General features: G+C 38.3%; 3 protein-coding genes across 24 annotated transcripts; all 3 read right to left on the reverse strand.

Annotated features, from left to right (window-relative positions):
* Positions 1-113: 113 nt before the first annotated feature.
* LOC132204335 (uncharacterized) lies at positions 114-2166 on the reverse strand. Of its 3 annotated transcripts, XR_009442520.1 has the most exons (4): positions 1913-2166; positions 821-898; positions 535-757; positions 114-426 (listed from the first exon to the last, which is right to left on the reverse strand). XR_009442520.1 is itself a non-coding variant. In XM_059632794.1 (3 exons), exons 1-3 carry the CDS (start codon positions 1937-1939, stop codon positions 209-211), a joined length of 468 nt encoding a protein of 155 aa, XP_059488777.1. In that variant the 5' UTR covers positions 1940-2157; the 3' UTR covers positions 114-208. The 3 variants fall into 3 exon arrangements, 1 of the variants encoding a protein (XP_059488777.1); XR_009442519.1 differs by lacking the exon at positions 1913-2166 and having other exon boundaries at positions 821-1169; XM_059632794.1 differs by lacking the exon at positions 821-898 and having other exon boundaries at positions 1913-2157.
* Positions 2167-3094: 928 nt separating this feature from the next.
* On the reverse strand, positions 3095-8057 carry LOC132204820 (transforming growth factor-beta-induced protein ig-h3). The gene is made up of 14 exons (XM_059633630.1): positions 7897-8057; positions 7306-7404; positions 7177-7241; positions 6682-6827; positions 5598-5765; positions 5411-5545; positions 5177-5345; positions 4912-5121; positions 4698-4835; positions 4528-4643; positions 4090-4280; positions 3892-4039; positions 3531-3656; positions 3095-3477 (listed from the first exon to the last, which is right to left on the reverse strand). Exons 1-14 carry the CDS (start codon positions 8013-8015, stop codon positions 3373-3375), a joined length of 1935 nt encoding a protein of 644 aa, XP_059489613.1. The 5' UTR covers positions 8016-8057; the 3' UTR covers positions 3095-3372.
* A 1094-nt stretch (positions 8058-9151) lies between these two features.
* LOC132204818 (inositol 1,4,5-trisphosphate receptor) lies at positions 9152-25938 on the reverse strand. Of its 20 annotated transcripts, none has more exons than XM_059633619.1 (53): positions 25711-25938; positions 23526-23725; positions 23402-23472; positions 22778-22896; positions 22626-22712; positions 22306-22569; positions 22026-22256; positions 21826-21970; positions 21739-21756; positions 21391-21596; positions 20852-21325; positions 20496-20797; positions 20353-20446; positions 20119-20300; positions 19908-20063; positions 19452-19602; positions 19254-19401; positions 19047-19073; positions 18608-18690; positions 18395-18546; positions 18080-18344; positions 17810-18019; positions 17489-17755; positions 17235-17435; positions 17061-17176; positions 16872-17007; positions 16561-16812; positions 15826-15885; positions 15417-15537; positions 15212-15357; positions 14999-15079; positions 14658-14845; positions 14489-14600; positions 14035-14106; positions 13651-13771; positions 13367-13599; positions 13181-13313; positions 13020-13130; positions 12609-12967; positions 12327-12554; positions 12169-12270; positions 11971-12117; positions 11723-11915; positions 11539-11661; positions 11301-11491; positions 11083-11247; positions 10850-11030; positions 10626-10724; positions 10418-10566; positions 10202-10367; positions 9988-10148; positions 9774-9935; positions 9152-9713 (listed from the first exon to the last, which is right to left on the reverse strand). In XM_059633619.1, the coding sequence occupies exons 2-53, from the start codon at positions 23636-23638 to the stop codon at positions 9633-9635; spliced, it is 8355 nt and encodes a 2784-aa protein (XP_059489602.1). In that variant the 5' UTR covers positions 23639-23725; positions 25711-25938; the 3' UTR covers positions 9152-9632. The 20 variants fall into 20 exon arrangements, with proteins under 20 accessions (XP_059489602.1, XP_059489592.1, XP_059489597.1 ...); XM_059633609.1 differs by having other exon boundaries at positions 15215-15357; positions 18608-18789; XM_059633614.1 differs by having other exon boundaries at positions 14035-14076; positions 18608-18789.
* Positions 25939-26244: the final 306 nt, after the last annotated feature.

A 26244-nucleotide genomic window follows, 5' to 3' on the forward strand; every position in this document is an offset into this window, starting at 1 on the left:
ATTATACTGACTGATTATTTAATTGCTTAATAAATTATTAATGGGTAATTGTTCAGTAATTTCTATTGTGTAAATTATTATGATTAATTTGTAATTGTTTAAAACAATGCAAGTTGGCTTACACACGGGCTTTATTGTATTCACAACAATTCTGGCTGGATAGGGTAAATTCACTGGCTCAAAATTGTCCGTATAGTGTCACTTAAAATCAACAAATGGGAGCGGTGTTCCCTGGGTAGGCCGGCAGGCTGCCCTGGAAACGTCCTTGCTGGGAACCCGGACGGCTCCCTGCAGGTCGGCGGCGGCTCTCGGCGCGGCCGGGGCCCACGGCGTGCGGGTCTCTGGCGGCGGACGTTCGGACGCCTTCGTCCGAGCGCTCGCTGGCGGCGTGCCACGTCGGCGCCCGATTCCTCGGACAGGAAGGAGCTGGGGACAAAAACAATGGGTCACTCGGCTGTACTTCCGTCTCACGTAGTGGTTTGACCTTTTGGCCAAAAGAAGGCCTCAGGGAGAAACAATTGTAATTTCTCTTACCTGGCAAAACTGCTCCGTACGGCTTCGGACGGCTCGGCCACACCCCGGACAGTACGATGGACACAGGCGTGCCGCTCGAGGGGCTCGGGACGCGGTCGGCCTTCCGGCTGTCCTCGGACGAGACAGCGTCGGGACAAAGGCAGCGGTCGGGGCCTTGGGACGGCTCGGACGAGTGCGAAGGGTTCGGACGGGTGTCCGGAACTGCACTGGAAGTCCAGGTGTCCTGCGAACAAAGAGCAAAGTGTTGAATGCTCTCCGTCAGCTGGCTCGAGTGTCGAAGCTTTACCTCTGATTTCTCTGAGGTCAGTCAGCCTTCTGCATCGAGCCAGCGGACGGAGCGCCTTTTATAGCGCGGGCAGCAGCCCTGGGAGGGTCGTGCAAAACCCACCCACCCATTTGATTTACATTGAGAACTTTCTAGATGCATCTAGAAAGTTCTGTGAATCTGCAGTTGAATTCTAAAATGCCTTTATAAATTCCCTTGAAGTGAATTGGAATCCCATGAATTGTACAAGCTAATTCCAATTGAATTTATAATAATTATTTGTAAATTTAAAGCTACTTTAAATTTAAAATAAATGCAAGATTTATTTGTAAGAATTCAACTTAAAACAATTGCCAGAAATCAAAAAAGAATAACTAAAAAGAAAGCCCTTAAAAAATGAATTTAATTGTAAGCCGAAAATTAATTGAATAATAATAATAAAAACAATGAAGTTCTCCGATGACACAGCCACAGTCAAAAAAAACAAATTAAGAGAGGAATAAAATAATTATTCCACACCAGAATCTTATTTAATTATGTGTATTTTTTGCTTTTATGTATTGAATAAAAGTAAGAAATCATTAAAAAAATCCTCCAATGCAAAGGTCAATAGGTTTGTTTGTGGGAAACAACCAGAATCACGCCAAATTACAACAATTAAAATGTCTACCAAATTCATTTTTGAAATTATCAAGCTTCATTTTGTGATTGAATTTTTTGATTCTATTGCATAAATTGTTCAGTAATTAAAATTTTCATTCATTGTTTATAATTGCAATAGGCCAGAAAATTGGGAAAGACGCGATAAATGAAATTTCATATTATTTATCAAAGCAAACAAAAATTGATAAATTGATAATGAGATTTCCGGCAAAGAAATGCAATGTTTTCATAAAACGAGATGCTAAATTTACTGAATTTCATGTTTTTTTAGTTAGTTAAAACAAAGTATATTTTTTGCAAAAAAAATTTCCATTCAAAGTAAAATAACATAGTTGCGAAAAATCACAAGGTCTTGCCTAAAAACGTACACTTTCATATAATGAGTCAATCAAATTGACAAAATTAATTATCTCTCCTGAATAATTACAGATAATACATCAAAATAATTACCTCTTTTGTGGCGTTTGTCAGTCTCATCTGAAGATTTAGCCTCAATTTTCGATGGAAGAATGTCTCGAGAAGATCACACGCATCACAAATTCAACTCATTATCCACTCAAACAACATAAATATTGTTCACCCACTTAAGAGAAAATCAATAAGTTCCACACAATTAGTATAAAAACACGACGCACATGACTTCCAGGCATAAATGCATTAGCATTGGACACATAAAATCATGTTTAATTGTCTGGCTTGCCAAAAAATGTCCCTCCTGTTTCCTGCTCGCCTTATTTCTCCTCCCTCTCCCTCCTTTTCCCTCTGAAATCAGAGTCAGCGCCTCTGCTTGGCTAATCATCGCATTCCAACCAAGAACGTGCCCCAGTTTGCGTTCAAACTTGTTTGTTTTCCTAAATTTCCGCGTCTTCTCCTTCTCTTCTCCTGTCTGCTGAACAATATTGGAGGGACTGGAAAGAAAGGAATTTCCCTTTTTGTGCAGTTAGAATTTTGAAAGTGAATTGTGCTGCGCGTGTTCTTCCTTCCTCTTGAAAAAATACAATACAGTATAATTGAGTATTTATTATCCTTAACTCCAGTGAAACGTTCTTTGTGAAATCTCGTTAAATTTGATTGCATCCGTGATTAATGTGGACATTTTTTTGTACATAAAACTGCCGAAGAAAAAAACCGCCGCCGAACTTCTGAAGAGTCAGCCTTCCAAATTTTGGTGTTGGATGTTTTGTCAGGTGAGTTTCCTGCAAATTTGCGAATCCAGCTATCTTTAAATTTATGTATAATTGCTACGACCTTGGAATTGGTATATTTTCCAATTTTCCTATTTTTAATTGTATAAAAATGTGTCAATAATTTCATATTTATGTGATTGATGCATGAAATTTGCAATATTAATCTTTATACTGTAATGTTCATAAAATACAATTAAAAATTAGCAAATTTTGAAGTATTTGCTGATCTTCAGTATCAATTATCGTAAAATTAAATTATTACATGATAATATAAACCAAAGCACTAACAATTAAAACATTAATTGTATTCATCAACAAAAAATGAGTAGCAATTTAAAAACATTTTAAGCTAGAAATAGCTAATTCATACAAAAATATGTAAAATATTTCAAAGTTCTTATTTTAATTAATCTTGATTTTTTTTCTCAGTAATAACCTGTTTTAAAATTGGAATATCCTCCTTTTATTATTAAAAATACACATAAAATGCGAAAATTATTCAATAATGATCTATAATGTTAAATGTTAATAAACTCGATGAAAAAAAAATAATATGCAACTCTGTACTTGAAAGAGTTTCAGGTTACATAAAATTTTATTCTCGTTTTCCTCTAAAAATCAGAGAGTGCAATAGAAGTTAATGATTGGCCCATAAAATTATTATTATTATTTTCATTAGTGAACACTGAATGGTCTCTTAATTAATTAATCTGGATAAAATATTCATTTTTTGTGGCCGTTGCTGGAACTGATGAGCACCGTGTCCAAAATTTGGACGACGCCCTCGAGCACAGTGAGGTCGGACTGGATGACCTCGGCCTCTCCAATCTATATAAATTAAAAAAATATTTAATTTTAAAATATTTAAATCAATAATTTACCGTGTGACGTCCGAGTTTGTCGACAGAGAAGTACACAGGAGTGTGTTTGGTTTTGATTAAATATTTCAATCCTGGCCGTAGCATTGAAAAGGTCACCATGTGGTCAGCAATGTGACCTTTGATGATCTGAAAAAAGATGAAAGTATCTAAAATTATTTTAATTGCAATTTTAATATTAATTCTTGCTTTCAAAAATAAATAGCATTTTAATAAAAGTTTAACTTCATTAATAAAAAATTCAAATAAATAATTAATTTAATTAATATCAAATAAACTTTAATAAATGCTTGTTTAATTTTTTTTTATTTGAATCCACGATCAAATGCTTTAGCCTTTTAAAAAAAATTATAATGAGGCAAACCTTATGCATAAACTTGCGGTCGGAAGTGTATTGCAGAAGTTTATCCTCCGGGAGCTCCTTGAACGCTTTGTCCGTCGGGGCCATCACCGTCACAGAGCCATTGTGATTCATGGATTTCAGCACTTGACTCAACCCTTTCACGAAATAACTACCGAAAAAATCAATCATTATATAATTAAATTTAATTCTGAAAATTACGAGAAATTTCCCATGGTCCTGAGCATTCCTTCGGCTGACTCGGCCGGCGGTTTCAGCGGCTTGTTGATGATGTGCATGCACGCGTTGCTGCCCCCGAGGTCCTTTTTCTCCAACTTGGCACCCTGGACGCCGAACGAGTTCAATTCCAACTGAACTCGAAGCTTATTCTTGTTGTCCAGCGAACGGACGCTCTAAAATAAAAATAAACGTATTTATGAAATTTCTGATTTTATTCATTTAAAATAATCTTATTTTTTGAGATAAGATTAAAAATATTCTCTTAACTCAAAATAAATCATTTTTTTGTTTATAAAAATCCACATTTTCATTAAAATGTCTAAATTAATAATTATCCTTTCCGTATTTAATTTCATTTTGTTAGAAAAAATAATTATATTTGCAAAAGAAAAAATGATTGTAATAAAAACTGTAATTTACCCTGTCGGCGACCATCGAATCGGAGCGCAGATTTCCCTCAACCACGTGATACATGACAAATTTCCTTGCCTTTTCCTTGTTCTCCTTGAGCTGCTGCAGCTCTTCTTTTGGTAAAGCTATAAAAAATTCGGAAAATTTCACAAATATCCAAAAAATTTAATTCTGCTCACAATACATGGCCGCTTCGCTAGGGGCGAAAAGTGTCATGTTGGGCATTGTTTCCAGAATGTCCGACATCCCAGACGTCCGAAGAACGTGGGAAAATGTGAACAGCTTTTCGTTTTCCGCAATCTGCATTGCACTCATGGCTAAAAACACCAATGTGGACAATTTTTAATAAATTAAAAATTAAATAAATTTTAAATTGAAATTATTTTTGCCAACCTTTTTGGGGAAATATCAAATCATCAATCATGTAGAGCAGACCGTTGGTGCCGATCTGATAGTGATTCCTCATCTTCTGCCCAGAAATGCTCACTCCTTTGCTGTCACAATCAAATTCGAGTTTCTCTTTGCCCAAAGTTCGTTGGTTTGTCTTGGTTGTCACGGCGCTCAAACACGTCGGGTGCGGAATGATGTGGTTCTCCAGAAGAGCTTTTAAATTATAATTTTTTTTTTTTAAACTATTTTTAAATGTTATTGGTCCCACCTTCCTTGATTTCAGGGTTGCTGAGGAGCCGCTCCAATTTGCCCTGACTAAGTTTCTGGAAGGCCTCGTCGGACGGCGCCAAAATCGTGTAGCTCTGCTGCGAGTTCTCGAGCCTCTTCTTGCACTTGGTGCCTTCGAGTGCCTTCGCCAGTTCGCTGAATCTGCCGTCCTGCTCGCAAGACATCAAAAGGTAAGTGCCAGAGTTTTTTCCAACAATTATAATTATAATTATACCGATTCGATCATTTCGGCGATATTTTTTCCCGGCACCACGACGTACGGCTCGAGAATTTTTTCCACTAGATGGACGACTCCGTTTGTCGCTTGCAGATCTTTCCTCAGCAGAAGCACGCAATTGACCGTTTTCATCTAAAATATTAATTTGATTTTTTTTTTCATCATATTCGGAATTAATTCTTACTCCGTTTGTGTATTTGTTGATTCGTAAATCCAGACCATAGAGAGAGGGCAAAACCGTGTCCGAGCCTATGTCGTCGGTGTCCACTCGGTGGCCAATGGCGTGGAGAAGAATGCTTGAATTTTTCTGCCGACTCGGAACCAAGCGCAGCCTTTGATCTCCAGACATTTTCTTCAAATATGTCGATCAAAAAGTGAAATTCAATATCAAGTTTTACAATAGGTTTTTGCCCGAAAAAATATCATTTGTTTATTTATTCACGGAAAAATTAATTTTTACTTTTTTTAGTACAAGGAATGATTAACAATGAGGAATAAACTACTGTGTTAAATTTTGACGAATCAACAGTCAAAAAAAGCTCGCAGTGTTAAAATTAGATCATTTTATTGGCGTTTGCTAAGAATAGGTAGTGCTTGTTAATCGCCATTGCGTGTTCTTCAAAGTTTATTTCATCGATTTGACCCAAGATATTCAGGAGCAAAAAGCTTTACAATTAAAAAGTTTGAAAAAATATTATACTGAAAGCTGAAAAAAAAGCGTTTTCCTTTTGTTTATATGGATTGATTTTTAATTACTTGTTTGAAATTGGTAATAATTGTTTAGAGAAAAATCGCATATTTTTTCAAATTAATTTGGGTTTAATAATTTTGCGATTGCTTAAAGACAAAGTGCTATCAAAATTAAAATAAAAGCAGCTTTCAATTTTCTCAAAATCCTTCTTGGAGAGCTCGAATCCTATGAAAAAAAAAAAAATACTTAAAAAAATAACCACTTCTGGAGTCAAAGATGGAATACTAAAATTTTTTTATATTAAATTTATATTAAAAAACAATAATGACTACAAATCTTCTAAATAGCATTAAAAAACAAATAAAAACATCATTATGAAATTGAACAAAACTTCTTATTTTGCTGTGTTAATTGCCATCATGATTTTACATTATTTGTGAGTCTAATTTTTTTTTATTAATTAGCTTCTAGACTTTTTCAACCTGGAATTTCAATGAATATAAAATTGTTGTCCTTGTCGGGAAGATAATAAATTTTTTGTTGTTTTAAATTTTGTTAATTTTTTCATCATTCTCACCTCAAAGGCTTTGTCGATGGGTGCGAAGAGCGTGAACGGTCCCTCGCGCTTGAACCTGCTGGTGAGGCCGGCCTGCTCGACGAACTCGACGAACTTGGCAGCGCCGTAGTGTTTGGCCGTCTGCAGAACGTCAGCCATCGGGTTCACTTTTCACAAAACACAATCAAGTCGATTACGATTATTATTATTGGCGCGTCTCGAGTTTTGATTTCGGCGAGAGCGCGCGTCGCAAACAAAGGGGCGCGCGCGTCTTTGAGATTTTTTTCTGCATTTTCTGTTTACTTTGGCGGCCAGCGAAGGTTTTATTGCTTCCGCGCGCCTAAGCGGCGTTTGAACCTGCGATTGTTTGCAGCTCGGCATTAGCGCAATTTTACGGCCCGGCATAATTAGCACCCAATTTAAGACCTGATGGATGCGAAAATATTTACTCTTTCTTCGCAACCGCGGCGCCCGAAATAAAATTTGTGATTTTTTTAGAATTTTTATTTTGTTCACCTCCAGTGCAACCGGCCTGACTATCGAGCTGGTGGAATCCTCCGCAGCATTCGTATTTAAGCCTCCTGCAAATAAAAAATAAAAGTCCCTCATTATAATAATTTAGGCCTCTTGTTCGCGCCCACTCACGTTTTCTGGCCACAAATCTGTCTGTTGTTGTGATATTTGCATTCGGTCCAGTATCTCCAGCTCTTGCCCGGAATCTCCTCGACCACGCACGCGTTCGGTCTTGAAAATGTTTAAAAAGCTTTAATATAAAAAAAAAATATTGTTCTTGGAAATTGTAGCATTGTTGTCGACCAGGTGGTCGAGTCACGATTACGAGAGCGGGATCGATTTCTTTCCACTATATTAAAAGTGTTAGTTCACAATTTATGTGCTCGTTATGGTCACAGAGTGCTCCAATTTAACTTGCAAATGGTCACTCGGTATTCGCACAACATTTTAGAGATCAATTGCCTATGACCTAAATTGAAGCGTGTTTGTAAATCACATCGGCTGCGATCAAAAGAAAATCCAATTTGAAAATGGAAAGAAGTTCATTTTCCAGGGAAATGCTAAATATAATTGAAAGGCCTAATTAATACAAAATAATTGATCAAAAATATCATTAAATTAAAAATCTTTTTTAATTTTTGATCAATTTTTGCATCCAAACAAGTTTAAATTATGTATTTTTATTTCAATTTGGGATTAAAAAAAAAACTTTTTAAATCTTACCCTTGCTCCTGTCCCACTTTGAGGTACCACGGAAGCTTCTTCTTTTTGGCCGCTTCGGTGCCGCCAACAATTAATAGTAAGAGCAGCACCAGTGGACACACTCTGCCCAGCCGCGCCATGGTCCTCGACTGACTGATCTCTTCCGCCGGCTGGTCGCTGGAGCTGCCATGTATACGCGGCCCCATAAGTTCACTTTCTAGCTTGGTGGGCGAGCGAGCGCTCATCAACTTTTGTCCACTGTAAAACTCCCATTCAAAGACACCCACGACCACCTTTATGGCGACAAAAATATTGAAATCACTCTTTCTTATTCTAATAAGGAAATTAAATATCTCTGGGAATAAGTTTTATAAAAAAATCATCAAATTTATTCTCATCCCTTCTATTTTTGTATTTTATAATTTCTTCAGCTCACTTGAATGATCAAATTGATCAGGCGTGAGATGCGATTGCTCTATTTCGCGCCGTTCGTAATTGACACTGCAACGAAATTAATGTGACGTGAATCATCTCATGTGAGTTGACCTCGCGCGTCTGATTTTGATATTATCTTTCCTCTCTCGCGCCTCGATGCAACACTCTTCGTGCGACGCCAGGCAAAAAGTGTGTAGCTCCATAAAACAAGCTCTTCTTATTATAAGGGAAGGCCTAAAATGGTAAATGTTCCCTTTTAAACAATTTAAATAAATTCATTATAAACTTCCTTAAGTTAGAAACTTCAATCGGAACTTCAAATACTAAATAATAAAAAATTTGAAAAAATTAAACTGCCATTTCCACCTTTTAGCACTGCCCTTATATTTACGATTTTGAAATCCAATTTTTTTATTTGCCAAGCGCGACGAAATGTGAGTCAGTCGAGTGTAACCTTTCATTATTCATAAAATTTATTTCCTCCTCCAGACGTTGCTTATTTTTTCAATCATCTGCCGCTTCTGCTGTCAGACCATTATTTGCAATTGCGAAATGTGTGTAAGTCTGCTTGAAAGTAAACCTCACAAGAGAGATGAATTGTTTGCTGGGAGGACGCGAAGTAAAATGAAATGACCACAGGTGGGTGGTGCGTTTTGTGTTTGAAATGAGATCATCCTTTCTGTTGTTGGCGGAGTCACACGCGCGCATAATCGTAAATCACGATTGTAAAAACGTCCAATTTTTCAGCACACTTTAATATATGCCCCTCTTTCCAACTTCCAAATAATCATTTTTTAGCTCAGGGATAAACATTTTTTTATTGCAACGAAAGAAGTTTTATATTTAGAGAGATTGATTATGACCTTTATTGCTTTTCAAGTGGAGTGGAAGTATTCATTTTTTTTATCAACAAGCACGGGTTGAATACATAATTCAATTTCTTTCTGCTTACAAGACAAAATTATTTTAACTCATTATCAACGTAATCCGTGGTTTTTCTACTGCATCAAACGTGAGCCACAAAATAAAACTGCAGTATATTTTCGAGCCGAGGAGTGATTGATTAATTCTCTGTGACTAGTCGCTCTTAATCAGCCGATTACTTGTGAGTAAAACAAAAAATATAATATATATCATAAAAACATTTCAACATAAACACGCACACTTCTTGCTAAAGTATTAACGTAATAGATTTTCAAAAAGAAAAAAAATCAACACTATAGACAAAAGAATTGCAGAAATTTGTAACACGTCGTTCTTTTGAACACTAAGTACGCAGGTAATTCGAACAGTGTAATTGTGCTGGCTTTGTACTGCCCCTGTTACTGGTAGGACTGACTATGGATGAAGGCGCCAGGGTTGAGTAGGCCGATCCTCTGCTTCTGTTTGCGCTGCTCGGTCATCTGAACGTCATATTTTCTGTTAGTTAAAGAAAAGCGCAAAAATTGTCGGCTCTGCTCAACCTGATCTTTGAGTTCTGTCAGCTGCTGCGAAAGGTTGATGACCAGGCTCTGGGTCAGGACGAGTTGCTCCTGCAAAGTCCGCAACTCCATCTGCTCCCCCTCGCCCTCGTCTGCCGCCAAAGACATGGCCCGCATCCTCGGGAACCAGTCCAAATCTCGCGCCTTTAGAAATTCTATTTAATTTAGACAAAAATAATTATAAAATCGCGTTTACCTTGACCATGGCGTAGACGTAACTCTCAGGACCAGTGAACTCGGTGGGGTCCTTAACTTTTACCAACACAATGAAGTACAAGTAGTGCCACATGTTGTGTTCACTCTTGGTGTGCTCCTCAAAGCTGACAGTCTTGTTGTCAAAAGCAGATCGATTGAGCCCTAATTTCATCAAAATTTATTTAAATTTTCTTGATAATATAAATTAAGCTCACCGCAAACAAAGCAGGTATTTTTAAGAATCAGCTCCTTTTGCTGTTTCTCACTCCTGAGGTCGGCGAAGGTGTCGATGATGACACCAAAAATTAGGTTCAGGACAATAATGATCACTATGAAGAAGAACAGCAGGTCGTACACCACTCTTGCTACAAAAAGTGTTTCCTAAAATTTTTGGCGAGAATTAGAGGATTTTCAATTTAATTCAAACTTACTTTGCTGCTTGGTGCTCTCAAAATGTCACCAATGCCGCCTCCGTTCCGCAAACCCTGATTCAGGGTGGTCAGGATGCACATGACGAGAGAATCACAGGCACGCTCTTTAAACTCTCCTGAATCTTCAACCGTCGCCACCACTTGATTGGCTAAAAGGCAGTTTTTTTATTATTTAATTTTCAATTTTTTAATTTATAAATAATCCAACCTTCTTTAGAGTAATGATTGACAATTGGCTCGGCTGTGCAGTTCTTTTCATCTGCAGAGCAAGACAGCTCCTCGCTCACAGCATCCGCAAAACCATTTGCTGTTGAATTTAGATAATATTTTTAATATATTTTTTTATATATATATATATATATATATATATATATATATATATATATATATATATATATATATATATATATATATATATATATATATTCTCACATTCAACTTCTCCGTCAACCGTGACCAGGAAGTCGTCTCGGAAGAACATAAATCCAATAATGGAAAACATGTAGACCAAAATAAGGGCGAGCACGGCTGTTAAAATGATGGACCTGCCGTTTCTGGTCACCGACCTGATCACATTCAGCAAAGTCTCCTCTCGATAAACAACGTCGAATAGCTTGAAATTTATTTATAAAAATCAGAAATATTAACAAACTTGATTTTAATACCAAAACAGAGTAAAAGAACGGATGCATGAAAAGCGCCAGCACACAAAAAGTCAGGTAAATCAGGTGGTAAATCAACTCAAAATCAGTGGCGATTTGCCTAAAGTTTTTTGTAAAGGTGCCTTGATTGCCCATTATGCTGACTAAATGGATTCCTTTGAGAAACACCTGAAATTTTTTAACTTAAAAATTGTTTAAATGAATAAAAAATTTAAACTGACGGTGATGGTGCCTAGGAGAAGAAGGGTTGGTTCGGGACCTATAGACAAAATCATCCGAACGATTGTGAAAGCGACGAGCGTTTTGACGCTGGCTTGGCGAGGAACAGTGATCACTATTGCAGCCGACACCATCATCACAGCCCACGTCAGGGCAGACCAGTGGGTGCTCACGACTACGGGTTGCAAGAAAACTTATGCAAACGAAGCTATAGGGAAATTAATGAAGGTAGCGCCTTACTTGGAACGTTCTCGTCAAAGGGGTAGAAGAAGGCCACAATGACGTTGATGAAAACGGCGCAGTTGAAAAGCATGGCGCTCCACAGAGACATGTAACTGCTCACCCAAAACAACAAAGGTTGGCCTGAAATAAAAAGAGGAAATTGTTTAAAAAAAAAATTGTAATAATTAAAATAAAAACTGACCCCTCAACTTTTTCTGCCACTTCATCTCATCAAACATGTCCTCTGTCTTCTCGAAAAAGTCTGAAACCTTTGAGCCCTGATCGTCCAACTCGGCAGTGTTGAAAATTCTGGACTTGGTGTCCGAAGTGAGATACTCGCAGGTCTCAGGGATGGGGAACACAATTTGCTCCAGTGTGCGGTCAGATCTCACAATCTATTAAAAATTGTCAGTTTGAGAGGAATTTCAGATAAATTTATGTTTTAAATACTTCAATCTGTGCTGTGTGGGAAGCGTAGTAAGTCAATGCCAGGTTGATTTTGGGATCACTGTTTATCTCGGAAGGTTTCAGCATCGCCGCCAACTCTTTGTTGTGTTGAGCAAGTTGGTGACACAGGATGTAAATGTTGTGACCAACCTTTGCAAAAATATGGTCATTTTTTTAAATTAAAGTTTTAATAATTCCCACCTCTCTCGGAGAAACACCTCCTTCGGTGTCGGAGAGGTCGTCCTCGATGGTGGAAACCTCAACACTGGTTTCTTGGTGGAATGCTCGGCAAGCAACATCAACCTTTTTTAAAAAGAAAAATTTAATTTAATATGTAAAATATCAAAATAAAAAAGTACCAATTGCTTGGGGTTCATGTTGTAAAGAATCCTCTCAGCATTTTCGCTGTCTCCCCTGCTCTCCATGATAGCCAGCAGCAGTTTAGAAGCGTTGTTTTTCAGCTCAAGCACCAGTTCAATATTTTTCTTCCCAAGCGGGTTGATGTCATTTAGAATGAGGGCAGTGATGATGTCCAGTCCGTTCGATTCGTGTGTTGCAATGCAGTTTTGATTGTCATGACATGGACCCTTTGGTTTAAAAATTCAATTTCTTTTCTTTTATTAAAATTTTTTTTTATTTACCTGGCAATATTCAGTTAGTGTTTCCAGCGTTTGGTTGATGAGAGCCACATTTAATTCGTTGATGTAGAGGCCGAGCAGACCCAGGCCGCCTGTGGTGGAGCCGCAGATGCAGTCGAGGAACATCAAAGTCTCCGAGACCAGATTGTAGTTGGTTTTGTTGGTCTGGGTGCGCAGCAGGTTCTGTAGGTCGCGGTTGTGATTTTCGCAGAGGAGCTGCAGGAAGCGCAGAATTGGTTGCATCACAAGCACCTTGGTCGAAAGGTTAGGTTGTTCCTCCTGCTCTCGATGCCGCTCCTGTTTCTCCGCAATCATGTCCTCGATGGCAGATCCGGAGAGGAGCAAAGCACCAGTCTCATCAGCTGTGATTTTTAATTTTAGTTTAATTGAAGAGGATGAAAATTTATAACAAACCTTGCAGATCTATTGAAGCCCTGACCCTGGCCAGAGCGCTTGGTCCCTCCAGCGCCACTTGATTCAATTCCTCCCGAATCTCCTCCGTCAAAACAATGCCATTGGCTCTGCCTGAAATTTACATAATTTAAAATAAATTTGTAAAATTAAATTCAACTTACTCTTTTTCCTCGCAATCTTGTCCAGTTCTTTGCTTTCCTTGTCTTCGTGGGCTTTGGCTGCAATGTCTGAGGTGTTCACAGTCACGGTGGACTTTATCTCTTGTTGGGCGTCTCTCATTTTGTCATAAAACACCTAAAAGTTTTTAATTAATAATTTTTGACAGCTAAAAATTTTATAATAATTACCTTGAAAAAGGATTGGCTGAGGTCTCCTGCCCTCAGCTTATTGTACATGCTCTTCTGAATAATGGAATTTCCTCCCTCCAACATGGCGATGCCCAGTTCGACCGCCTCAACAAAAATTGACGGCGAATGCACCGACTTGATGACCAACTCGACCACAAGGTCCGAGGCGCCCTCTTTGTCCAAGTGGCTCTGAACCTCGTGTAAAGTTCGACCAGCTCGACTCAATATTTTTGCTGTTTTTAAACATTTCAAAAATTCTGCAGAGTTTCGTAAAATTATCGCACCTCCTGGCCCGTGTGTGATCACAGGCATAGGCCCTCGCACACTTATATCTACATTCTCCTTTTTCTGAATGAAGTTCCTCCCAAAATATCGCATCAGCAGATGATTTCGCAACACATCTCCCTGGAATTCAAAACTTATTAAAATTTCACACTTGATGAATTTTTAATTATAAAAAAGTACAATTAAGGCGCGCATGCAACACATCACAGCTACTTTAAGCATACAAGAAATTTTTGTCAAGGCGCTAAGGTACATCGATTAAAATTTTCTGCGTGTTTTTTTCTAATCTATTTGAATAACGTGTGTGGAGGAGGAACGGGGGAAGGTTTTTTTAGTTGACTATGTACTTCTGCTTTTTATTTCACATCTATAGGTTTTCCTACCCTGATTTTGTCTTCCAATTCTTCGACTGTAAGAATTTCGGCCTGGGGAAAGCATTCGGAACAAACCAGCACCTTTGTCAATATTTTATGCAATTTCAGATGGTTTTCAATATCAAATTAATAAAGCAAAAGCCAGTAATAAGCAAAATGCACCGCCAAAGCTGAAAGTTTTATGCCCGAAATTCGCAGCTGCTAATGATTCGAGTTTCAAAATAATAATTATAACGTGTCTTTGAGATGCAAAAAAATTAATATTCAAAAATCAGGTTATTATGTATTTCATGCAGCAATTTCTTATTTAAAGGTAAAATATTTAACTCGTCATTGACCTGCTCTCAATCCTAATTGTTTGCTATTTAACCATTGTAAAAATTTATCAAGATTTTAACAAATTCTCTTCATAAAATTAAAAAAAAAAAAAATCCAACAAAAATTTTATTTTTTAAAGTGTTACCTTTTCTTTGTACTCGTTGTCGATGGCCATCATTTCACGCAAAGTTCGCAAAACCTTGACGCACAGTTTCTCCTCCTTTTCCTCGAGCAATTTTTCCGTGTGTTTGATCAGTCTGAATTTAAACATAAATTGATTTATTTAAAATTTAAATATTTTTCAATAAATATACCGTCTAATGAATCCGCCATTCTCACAGCGTTTTCGAGCCTCAGTGTTTGGGGGGAAGAGCAGTTCAGGTCTGTAGAGGATGTCGACTAGCAGCGACAACTCAGACTGAACCAGAGGTTCTAATTTGTCTTCCAACAAAGAGACTATGTCGTGGAGTCCTTCAATTATGCTTCTGTCTAGGCGCATTAACTGAAAGGGAGAGACTTGTCAGGAATAAATTTCAAACCCGAAAAAAAATCAGGCATCAAAGCGTATTTTTATAAATGCAAAATCAGTAAATAGCAAATTGTATTAATTGTATAGAAAAGTTGTAAATCTGAAAGTGGAGAGAATGAAACTTACAGTGTTAGTGCATGCATCAGGAGAAGAAATTAAGACTTCGTCGTTTTCGTTAATGCTTTGCAATGAGTGGCACTCATTAGACTAAAAAACAAGCCAACATGCAGCAAGAGTGTTAAACAAAATAAATAAAAAGGAAAAAATGCAAACCCAAAAACTGAAAACTGTCGAGTGAGAAAATGCACGCAGTGTGTCCGAGGAAAAAAATACACTTACTACCTGCGACTGCGATCGTTCGATCTTGCTCGGATTTTTTGACACGTTTTTCCACCGGGCTGTGTGCCTGGACATGGTTTTCTTGCTGAACATGATGTGCACTTTATTCTCCAGCTCCGTCGGGATGGCGATTGCACGAGTTTTTGCTGAAATTAACATTTCGTCGATTTATTTTTACAAAATAAATTTAATTTTGAAAACTCACCAACATCGGAAAGGGTTTTGATGCAGTTCTCAACGTTGAATCTTTGCGCTAGCGAGAGCCAACTGCTCTGAGAAACGTTGATTGCTGACTGCAGCAGTTGAACAAAAATGGGCTGTCTGGTCTAGAATTTCCGAATCCAGCGTCAGATTAACGAATAAATTAAAAGCATATAAATTTGCAGAGGGCAGAATGGTTCACACAAATTTTGAAAAAGGGAATTTCGGTAGGGACATGTAACCAAAGGTCAAGTTAAAACATCAGTAGAGGTCATTAGAGACACGTGCACACCAACAAAGCCAAGCAACCATATACGAAGGTCTAACAATTAAAAGTTTTTTTCTAACAAAATTAATTTTTTTTAATGCGAGGTTAAGTGAATTTGCGTTTCGCAAATGATGTAAATACTCACTTTACTGTGCGCTTTGTATGCGTGCTGGCTCCAAAACATAGCGGCCTCGCGCAGTTGTTTCTAAACCCCAATGAAAAATCAACAACACATGCAACAAGAGACATGAGAGACAGCATTGGACAGCAGCCGTGTGTTCAAACTGTATTCAATCTACATGCCCACGGCAGCAGCCTCTGTTTATGGAGGGACATTCTGCCGCCGATCAAAATTAAAGAAAGCACATGTTGCTCTACGAATTATTTATGAGATTAAATTAATTAATTAATTAATGTGTGTAAATTGTTCTCTAAACAAGCAGCTTTTCTACTAAAGTTAGTCTGAATAGTTCTAAATTGTTAATCTAATTTGATTAAAAATGATTTCTAATATGATGTGCCAGAAATTACTAAGAGTCACATAATATCAATATTTAAAACACAATGAAAAAGTAGCAATAAGACCGCAAGCAAGTTTGAAATTCCAAAGTTGTATGATTGATAATTCAAATTAAGTATTAAGTTTATGTTTCAAACACAAAATTTCAATCTCCTTGGTCTTTAAACTATTAAATGAACACGACAGGATCAACAGAAGAAAATTAGGTCAATAACAATCAGATGTTAAGAAATTATGGCAGCGAAATTGAAAATTGGCGAGAATAGATTTCATTCTGGTGGAATAGATGATTTATGGATCAAAATGCCATGCTGCCAGCTGACTAGACTCTTTTTTTTACTAAAATAGCAAAAGGCGCACCTGCACTGTGGTACTCTGGTCTGAGAAAGGACTATTGAAGAAGGTACTAATGATGTTCATGACACTGTTGGCCACGTAATTCTTCAACGCCGTGTCCAACTCAGAATCGTCCAGCTCGGCGACCTGGCCCATGTCCACAAGGAAACTACGTTCGAACAAACTCCACATGTGGTTCGAGGTATAGATCTCTTTCATTTCAACCTCTGTGTCGATGTAGCAGTGGTTCAAAAAGTTGATGTATGAATCTTTAACCTGATAATAAATTAAGTAAAAATTAACAATACTGGACTTGAATGTATTCAAAAACGTACTTCGGGAATGCAGTCTTGATGGCACACCATGGTGACAATATCATCCAAAGGCAGCAAACTGTGGCATTTAATCTCAGTGTACACATTTTTTCCCATTGTGCAACAGGCTAAAAGTTTAACCAGCTCCACATGATACCTGGGAATATTTTCATTAATCACTTTAAATTTAGAGGATCAACTCGAATTTACTTCAAAGCGCTGCTTTCGTCCATTCGGTGCCGCTCGGAGCGCATCATATCAATGAACTGATTAAATGAGGACTTGTCGTTGTAGAAAATCAGAACATCCTCTCCAGCATTCACCAACTAAATAAATTATATGAAAATTTAATTTCACACCAAAAACTTAAATGTGAAATTTTACCTCTTGCATGACCATATCCTGGCACTTTCTTATAAATTGGTTCTCCGCTTTGACAATGGTTTGCAAGAATTTCAAATACTGCACATGTTTTCCATGTGTTTCAATGCAGTGCACAAAATGCTGGATGACTTTTTCGTTGACTTCATTGCACAGGGACGAGTTGTCCTGGAATATGCTGCACACGGTCTCCGCCTCTAAAATCTACAAAATTCAAATGAAAAAAAGTAGCAAAATTAATTTGGGTAAAATTGTACTCCTGGATTTAAGAAAAGATCCAGTTGCTTGTGGAGCAGCGATTGGTTCTGTTGGTTCCCTAGGCAAAAGTTCTGCAGAAATTCGTGGGCAAGACGCATCAGTTCATTCATCCGAACGTCCTCCTTCTTGTCGTAGGGGATTTGCAAGAGATCGAGCACAACTGTGTGAACACCGACGTTCCTTAACAGTCTCTGCTCATGTTTCCTTGGCTTAATAGCATCTCCAGGCCCAACTTGCGTGCAAAGTTTATTCATCCTTCTCAAAATCTTCAAGTATAATTTAAATTAAAACCGAATAAAATTAAAATAATTTTTTTCTACTTGTTGCATTTTCTTGTATTCCTCAGTCTGATCTTGGTGCAGCAAGGGACCAATGTCAAGGTCAATGGCTGACCCCTGCTTGTCATAGGCAGTTAGCATGGTAGGTGTCTTTTTAACCGGTTCTTTGACTTCCTCCCTGGTTTCGTCTCCATCATCATCTTTCCCGTTCTTCTTTTTTCCGTGCTCGTCAGCACTCCTTGCTTTGTAGACCTATATAAAGTAAAATTATGTCAAATTCTTTCAAATAAGGTTGTTTTTAAAAGCGCTCACCCAGAGCTCAGACTTCTCAACGGACTGACGGAGAACATCAAGATCCGCCTTGATTTGTTTGTAGGACTCGACGTCGCTGTCCGACACCAGAAGCTGGACTTGTTTGAACGCTTGCAGAACCTCTTGTCTCTGGCTGAAGTGTCGGAACAGCAAGTGAAGGGCACCACTCACTAGTGGAGGGTAGTCATGCATGGTCAAGTGCAGCAGCACCCTCAGAAAGGTGCGGCCACCCTGGCCGTCCAAATCGAGCGCCGCACATTCCTCACTGAAATTAAAATTTAAATCTCCCTATGATTGCATTTAAATTACAACTACCTTGACCCGAAAATTCCTTCAGCTTGTGAGCCAATACTGTCCAAATCAATTCCCTTCTGGCCCATGCCCTTATTCTCATTCTCATCAAACTCCCTTCTGAAGATGGAGAGCAGACAGCTGATCCTGTAGTCCAACCTCACATCCAATATGAACTACAAACGTTAAGAAATAATTACAAGTTCATTTTTATTAATATTAAATTATTTTCTGTACCTGGAGTATTTCGATGATCTTGAGCTTGGTGTCCATGATGAGCGGGTACTCCTTCTTCAGCTGGGAGGGCGTCTTCTGGACAGCTACGGGTATAACAGATCTACCAAGTCCTGCCGCCCCAAGAGTCAAGCTCGTCATGACGGCCCCCATGTCCCCGATAGAACGCAAAACACCCCCTTCGGCTGCAGCGACAGCAAACAAAAAGAGACAGAAAACCAAACAAAATGTCAAAGGCGCATGCAAAATAAGGCAAATAATAATAATATTAATACAATCATAAAATTGTTAATAACCGCAAAGAAAGTTATGAAAATAATAAATTAATTCGTTCACAATAACTTATTAAATAAAAAAATTAATATAAAACACATAAAAAATAAACTGGCTGAAACTTTAATCAGGCAGTGCAGGAAAACATTGAAAGCGCCCCAATCCCTACCTTCAGAGTCCTCTTCTGTTTGCTCAGCTTTTGGAACAAACATGCAGAAACTGCATCATTCAATGTTCCCAGAGTTATTTTTGTGTGTGTATCAAACTCAAAGCAATTCATTAAAAGCCTGAAGCTAATTAAAGTTTCCAAGGATCTGCACTTTCAGTCTCAACGCTGGCAGACATAAACCCCCGCTCGATTTTAATTGCAACTCACAATCAATCTCGCCGATCGGAATCTTGCCGTTGACAAACTCGTTCTCCGAAACGCAGTCGAGGATGCTGAGAAGTGTTTTTGTCAACCTCAACAGATCGCTGAAGCTGTAGAATCCAAAGTAGATGAGGTCTCTTGCCAATTTTACCACCTGGTTTTGTCAATTGTGAATTTAAAACTTGGTCCTCTTTTAATTTTTACCTCAAACGTTAGTTTATTTTGGTCTTGGTCGGCAAAACTCCACATTTTGGCCACAACATTGCACAAGTAATCCTCAACAAACATAATGGTGGAGCTGAACCTTGCCCTCACCGCCTCCTTGTGCTGGTCAGGCGTTTTATTGCTATCATAGCTGCAATTTAGAAACAAAAAATGTCAGTGGTAGAATTTAATTTGTCATGCTCGGTTGTGGTGCAAAAAGGAATAAAAAAGCAACTCTCAATCATCAATAAAACTACTCCAAACTCAAAAGTACGATTAGTGAACAACAAAATTGCACGGCTATAGTTAAAATTCTCAAAAATAAAGACCACACTTTATTTACTCAGATAAGGTGCGCCAAAGGTTGACAGAATTCCCTAAACCAGCAAATGATAAGCGACAAAAGAAAAGTGAATATTTTAGCCCTGAAAAGTGCGTATGTCGAAAACGTCTTACTCAATTATGGACATCTTTGATGGAATCTCAGACCAGAGACGCGCATACTTGACTGGCGTCACTTGCTCTTGAGGGTCTCTGTCCACATGGAGGTGCAGCATGAGCCGACAAAACGAGGCTCTCAGTTCGTAGAACACATTTTCGTCAGCCATGCATCTAATATAAAATTGAATTTTAGTTTCTTAAATTGATTTTTCTTTTTAAATTTTACTTTAAAATCAGATCAATGTCGAGATGTGGTGAGAGATTATTCAGGGCAAGGTACTGTCTATTTAGGCACATGTTGGAAAAGAGGTCCAGCTGGTGACGGTAGTAGTCCAGGACTGCTGCACAATCGACACCTTTGATTGTGGGTCTGTCCTTCTTTGAAAGTTCAGTCAACTGCATAGAGTACTGAAATAAAAAAGATTACAAAATTAAACTAAAATATTAATATCTGTCTTACTTTCTGATTGCTCCACATGAGAGACACTTCCCTAACTTTGTTTTCTTGAATTGAACCGTCGGGCAACTCGATTGCTTTAACCACAGGTTCCATTCTGAAAATTTCAATTTAGTTAAATCCAGATTAAGTTTTGCAGAATTTACTTTGTTTCAATGAGTATGTCGGAGTTTTTGGAGCTGAGAACGCTTTTGCAGATTAGCTCCTGGGTGACAGCAATGGCTTTTTTGTTGGAAATGCACAAGTCGGAGAGGTAATCGAGGAAGCGGGACTGCCAGTTGGTCATGTTTTTCCTCACAAGACCGACAAAGGTCTCAATTTCAGCAGCAGTAATGTGTTTCTCCAGCAGCTTCCTATTATTGTGCAGAAGGGCAGTGATGGTGTCCTCGGCCAGAATGTCGTAGCCAATTTGCTTTTGCATGAAGCCAAAGTGCTTTGCTATGTATTCCTAAAAATGAAAATTATTTTAATTAAAAACAAATTAGTTGATTTCCTTTCATACTTGATTTTTTCTGTAGTCCTGCTGGCTGAGCCTCAAAATACGGTAGCAGAGTCTGAAGATGTTTTTGTAAGCAGCATGTCGAGGGTCGTTCAGTTCCTCAATCTTCAGAAAGGGACCCTCGCCATCGGTGCTCTCGAGAAAGGGCGCCTGCAGTATTTTGAAGAGCTGCTTCAAAATGTATTGCTCTCTCAGCAGTTTCTGCCTGTCTCTGTTTGGGTTGCTCACAACCAGGTCCAGGGCCTCCGCCTTGTTCTGCTCATTCTCTTGATTGGCAATAAAGTAGACCACGTCTTGCAACAGACTGGTCACCGCCCTTCTCTCGTTGTGTGAAATGTTGCCCTTCTCGAGCCGAGACGAAATCGTGGCCAGAACTTTGCAAGCGTCATTGGCAAAGTCCAAATCTCTCACCTCCATGGGTGGAACAGAAATCAGGGCAAAGGCCTCTTTATCCTCCTTTATTTGAGCACAGCCAATCTGCAGAGGCAAAAAATTAATATTATTAGTATTATTGTTTTATTTATTATTTAAATAGTTTTTACTTTTGACATGACTGGTTTCTCCTCTTCCTTGTCAATGGGAATGGAAGTGCTGTGTACCCAGGAGTCTGTGCAAAGGTGATGAAGACGGACATAGGATGATTGTGGCACTAAAGAGTCCCCACGGGTTAGGGTGGTGTGGTCCAATTCAAAGAGGGAGGCAATCTCGTTGGAGTTCGGCACTGCCACTAGGTGATACACTGAACCGTCTGGGAAAAATGACCATTATTTTAGAAAAACAAGCTCAGACATGTGAATTGAAGAAATGAACTTTACAAAAGTCAGGAGATAGGGGGGTTTATTTACAGAGTTTGGAGTTTTTGTGAGAATTGGGTGATTTTATTTTTTTACCTGCTTTCACTCCAACTTCTGAACAAAAAATTTAAATTAAAATGTTATAGTAGTTAATAATATTAGTGTGAATTTTGGCACACTAACCTCCCTTCAGTTTGCTCCTCATTTGGTCCAAAATATCATCGTCATCCACCTCGGCTGCCAAGTACCTGCCGGTGGCCAGGTGCTTGAATCTGAACAAAGAGTTCCAATGTCCAGCCCCACCTCTGCATGGATCATGTTGCACAACCTTCAATCAAACCAGGCTTAAAGTAGAGAAAAGATTCACACACTTTAAAGCTTACCTCGACTTCCCACAAAGCTTTGCTGCTGGTGGCCGCCGTAGCCGAAGTACGGCCAGTTGTCCTCAAGAAAACGTGCTGCGCCTTTTTGTACTCGTCCACCGTCAGGAACTTTTCCTGTTCAGCGTGAAAGAGACGCACGACATCTCCACCTTTTAAAATCTCCTCCAGATTTTCTCTGTGCTCCATGAAGAGCGTCACTTTCCAGGAAGTGTTTGAATTGACGACGTTGACCTTAAATTTGTGGACTTATTTTTTGTAATTAATTAAAAATAAATAATACTTCTTTGCAGCCTAAATTATCTGGCAGCTCATAGTTTGCTGCGACGTGGAGCACTTGTTGGCCTGCGTTGACAGGGTTGAGGATCACCTTGTCCCCGACCACAACATTGTCCCCCGTGGTCCGCAATTTGTAGAACGGCATGATGTAAAGCCAAGAGCCCTCATTTCCGTTTGCGTCCAGGTAAACTCTCATCGCGTTTCGCTCCAGCAAGGCGGGCAGGCGTTTGTTGACGGTCAGATACTTGTTTGACTTCAAATGCAGCAGCTGAATTGAAATTTATTAATAAAAGATAAGAAAATTTAAAAATGATCAAAACAAACTTGGATGACGCTCCCGTACTGGACAACGGTTCCTAGTATCTTTTTATTTTCAGATTCGTTCTGCTTCTTTTCAATATCCGCCGCGTGCTGTGAGAAAATAAACAAAGTGGGTATGACTCAACAAGAGGCTCTTCACAGTAAGGAAAACTTACGTGCAAACGTTTGAGCAAAACTGCATCAGTCGATGATGAACTGGCACTCTGCTTTGCCGCTTTCCAAAATTGCTTCTGGGCCGAGTACCGATTCATCGGGCAGATCTTAAAAAGGCAGTCTGGAAATTACAAGAAAAAGAAATTTAAAGATTGCAAAAATAATTGATCAGAAATATTAATTTTGATAAAGTTAAATTTAATTATCTATCTGCAGAAACTTACGGAGCTTAATAATTAATGTACAAATTAAATAGTTTTTAAATTGTTAAACATAAATCGGGTTTTACACATTTTGAAAATTTAATGATTAAATCAGAAGTTTTAGATTTTAATTCAAATTGATTAGGTCAAAAATTTAAAATAGCTCTCATTTGATCTAAATCAGATACTGATGGTCTTAAATTTAGAAAGCAAGAGTCAAACCAATTGCGAAAGACCTCTGATTGATTTGTGAGACGCCGAGTTGACTCTTCATCGAGGACATCTCGAATTAATCCCTGTAACAGTATCTCACGGCAAAGTACACGCGACTGCACTTTTATTGACTCTAATTGCCAATCAGTTATTTCTCGTCTCTCATACACACAATTATACCATCAACATTTTTCACCGAAGGCCACTCACCTCGAAACTTTTTCGGAGGGCACGCCAGGTCTCCGGCGTCAGGGCAAACGACGCATCGGTCGTCGACGAGGCTGCATGCAATAAATTGAAATAAGTACAATAAAAAAGAAAGTTTTTATTTCACCCCAAGGTGCTGAGGAAACCAGAGGCGCTGCCCTCGGCGTACAGGGACACGATGTCCCCGACGTGCAGGAAACTGGCCGCGTTCGAGTCTCCCATTCTGAGACCCGACTCCATTTCTTCTGCTTGATTAGGCGCTGCACTTAATTGTGGTTGGAAATCATTCCTATGCAGATAGCTAGGTCATCACCAGGCTTCACGCTCCTGTCGAAAAATAAATTACTTGGATTAATTCAAGCAAAAATATATTTAAGAGTACGTTAAAAATTTGGGTTACAAGGAAGAGTCCTTAAAAAATCAATTTATATTCTTCATTCTTTTGAAGAGTAATGTAAGAATATGCGCAGAAGGGTTGTGTCAAGAGGGTCTGCATATTATTGGCAGACTTTAAAGGGACACTGCGCTTAAATTAGGATAGGGCGCCATCGAAATTATTTAAATAATGTGTCGTTTTCTTTTTTAATCTTAAAATAAACTTTTAAAACTCAAAAATATATTTGATTTTGTGAAAAAGAAACATTTATTTTCCTGTTAGATATTTATTTAAAATAAAAATGTTAACCGCTCCTATTTGTGTCAGTCTTTACACTTACTCAAGCGTGTACTATTCCCTCCTGATCTAATGAGTAAGAATAACGAGCGTTTATCTCGAGCAATCGAGCTGCAGGCAAACCACGTCTTGCGATCTTTGCGGCTTTTCGTGTCACGGTCCCCGCCAGATCGAGAATAATTGTGATTCGAAAAGCGAAAATACCCCGACCCGTTCGCTTTTTTTGTATTCACCAGTGCAGTATAATAATAATAATAATAACAAGCACAGCATGAATAATGTATATGCAAGAGGGCCTGCGGTGCGCGGCTGCCGAGCAAGCCAATTACTAACCAACGATTTTGCATGCGAAATAAAATAGTGCACGAGCAACAAATTTGAGCAGAGCAACTTCGACAATTGGTTGTAAATTGAGGACCATAAAGAATCATGTAGCTCTTTTGAGATATTGAAAGGAGAGATCTAAATTATTTTGCTGGACGCAAAATGGTCCCTACATCCGTTTTTCATTGATTAAATATTTGGGAATTTCCTTGCTAATAAAACCACGCGACAGGAAATACCACTATCAGCTTCTTTACAGTTGTATTAAAGTAATGTAATAAAATTTTGGAAACATTTTAATAAAATATTTATATGAATTAATTAATTAATTATGTTAATAAAAAGAATTACCATAAGTTTGTCTTCAAATTCAAAAAGATAAATTTAATTTATATTCAACAATAATTGAAGTAAAAACTGCAATGATTGATTCTTGGTGAAAAAAGTTTAAAACAAAAATCAATAAATTAAAGCCAGGAAGGTATTTTGTGTAAAAAAAAAATACATAGAAAATATGAACAGATATAAAATAAATTTACTACAGAAACTTGTTAATTCTTTTTAATTTTTATTGCAATCTGAAGTTTTATTGACATCTTAAACAATTGATAAAATCTGAATTCAATTTCACCCTTATTTATTTAAAAGAATTAGATATATTCTTGATTTTCATATATATTTTTTCTAACGTTGCAATCCGGCTTAAAAAAGAGGTCAAAACTGTGATTTCCCTTCCTTATTTCTGGATAGATGATACCATGCCGAGTCCATAGCGGTGTCAAGGGTGCTTATTACACGAGATACGCACTGTAAACTGAATATGTTTGTGTGTTGCGGTGACATCTCAACAGGTTTTTGAACAAAAAATTCGCGCCGAATAAAAAAAAACATCATCACCGTACGCAAACAAAAGCGATAAAAAAAATCATTCTTTGAGCAATATTATTAAAAAATAAACCGGCTTGCAGAATTTTTGTTATTTTGCAAAACTTTTACTAGTTTTTCAAGCAGAAAAATTTTCTTCGGGCAAAATTTGTGTGATTTTGCTGATTTGTATACAAATTTATAAAAAATAATAATAATAATCCGAGCCAAGAATAAAACAGGAATTAAATTTTGTTAATTTTTTTGGTTATTTTTGTTTGTTTTTGTCTACTCAAATTATAATGTCTTAATCACGATGGGTTTGTTTTGAATTTTGAAACGAGGATTTAACCACTTTACAGTTTCAGGAACAGGGAGGATGGTGTCGGCGCCGAAAGTGTCGGCCGGGCAATGGTGTCAGGGACACGAAAGGATCGAGTTTGGTGCTTACTCGCTTTGGTGGGACGCGTGCTGCGAGCTGTGGCCGACGGTCTCCGGTCGAACGACGGCCGACGGGGGTCTGGCGATGACGAGGACGCTCGCCGACTGCGTGACGGTCTCAAATTCGGCGCCGAACGTGAGTTGGCAACGAGTCAAAAACCATATGGGCCGATTCCCGAGCAAGATCTCTTTCTGCACTCGACGGCACTCGAGACTGGAAGGTTGCCGAGACCCCGCCCCCTTTCCGACCGAGTGACGTCACGCTCTGTGACGTCACGTGGTGCCTCCAGGGGTGGGGGTCGCTCGCTGGAGAGCAAGAAGTTTAAAATTTATCAGCCGCACACTCATGACTGCAAGCTTGCTCCATCTCTTGATAAAACAATATGGATCGATAAAATAAATTGATTAATTTTAATTCATTGATGTAAAATTAATTCTAATTAACTGGGTTTGTCACACACAATCCACAATCCTATGACATCTCGGCCAATCTCAAATTTGGAAAAAAAATGTATAAAAGCAATTTCATGTGAAAATTTTTGCA

This window comes from Neocloeon triangulifer, unplaced genomic scaffold (genome assembly GCF_031216515.1).
Source record: "Neocloeon triangulifer isolate White Clay Creek 2 clone unplaced genomic scaffold, ASM3121651v1 ptg000022l, whole genome shotgun sequence".
Taxonomy (NCBI): domain Eukaryota; kingdom Metazoa; phylum Arthropoda; class Insecta; order Ephemeroptera; family Baetidae; genus Neocloeon; species Neocloeon triangulifer.

Bases quoted from the DNA above. Each gene is read 5' to 3' on its own strand.
- LOC132204335 (XM_059632794.1), bottom strand. From the start codon at position 1,939: ATGAGACTGACAAACGCCACAAAAGAG. The intron at 758-1,912 runs GTAATTATTTTG...CTTTGTTCGCAG, and splicing joins TGACAAACGCCACAAAAGAG to GACACCTGGACTTCCAGTGC. The intron at 427-534 runs GTAAGAGAAATT...TTTTGTCCCCAG, and splicing joins GTACGGAGCAGTTTTGCCAG to CTCCTTCCTGTCCGAGGAAT.
- LOC132204820 (XM_059633630.1), bottom strand. From the start codon at position 8,015: ATGGCGCGGCTGGGCAGAGTGTGTCCACTGGTGCTGCTCTTACTATTA. The intron at 5,766-6,681 runs GTGAGAATGATG...ACATATTTGAAG, and splicing joins CCATCGACAAAGCCTTTGAG to AAAATGTCTGGAGATCAAAG. The intron at 4,040-4,089 runs GTAATTTTCAGA...TTTTTTCGGTAG, and splicing joins AGGACCATGGGAAATTTCTC to TTATTTCGTGAAAGGGTTGA.
- LOC132204818 (XM_059633608.1), bottom strand. From the start codon at position 23,638: ATGGAGTCGGGTCTCAGAATGGGAGACTCGAACGCGGCCAGTTTCCTG. The intron at 16,813-16,871 runs GTACGTTTTTGA...ATTTATTATCAG, and splicing joins ATCAAGACTGCATTCCCGAA to GTTAAAGATTCATACATCAA. The intron at 10,149-10,201 runs GTGAGCTTAATT...TGATGAAATTAG, and splicing joins AAATACCTGCTTTGTTTGCG to GGCTCAATCGATCTGCTTTT.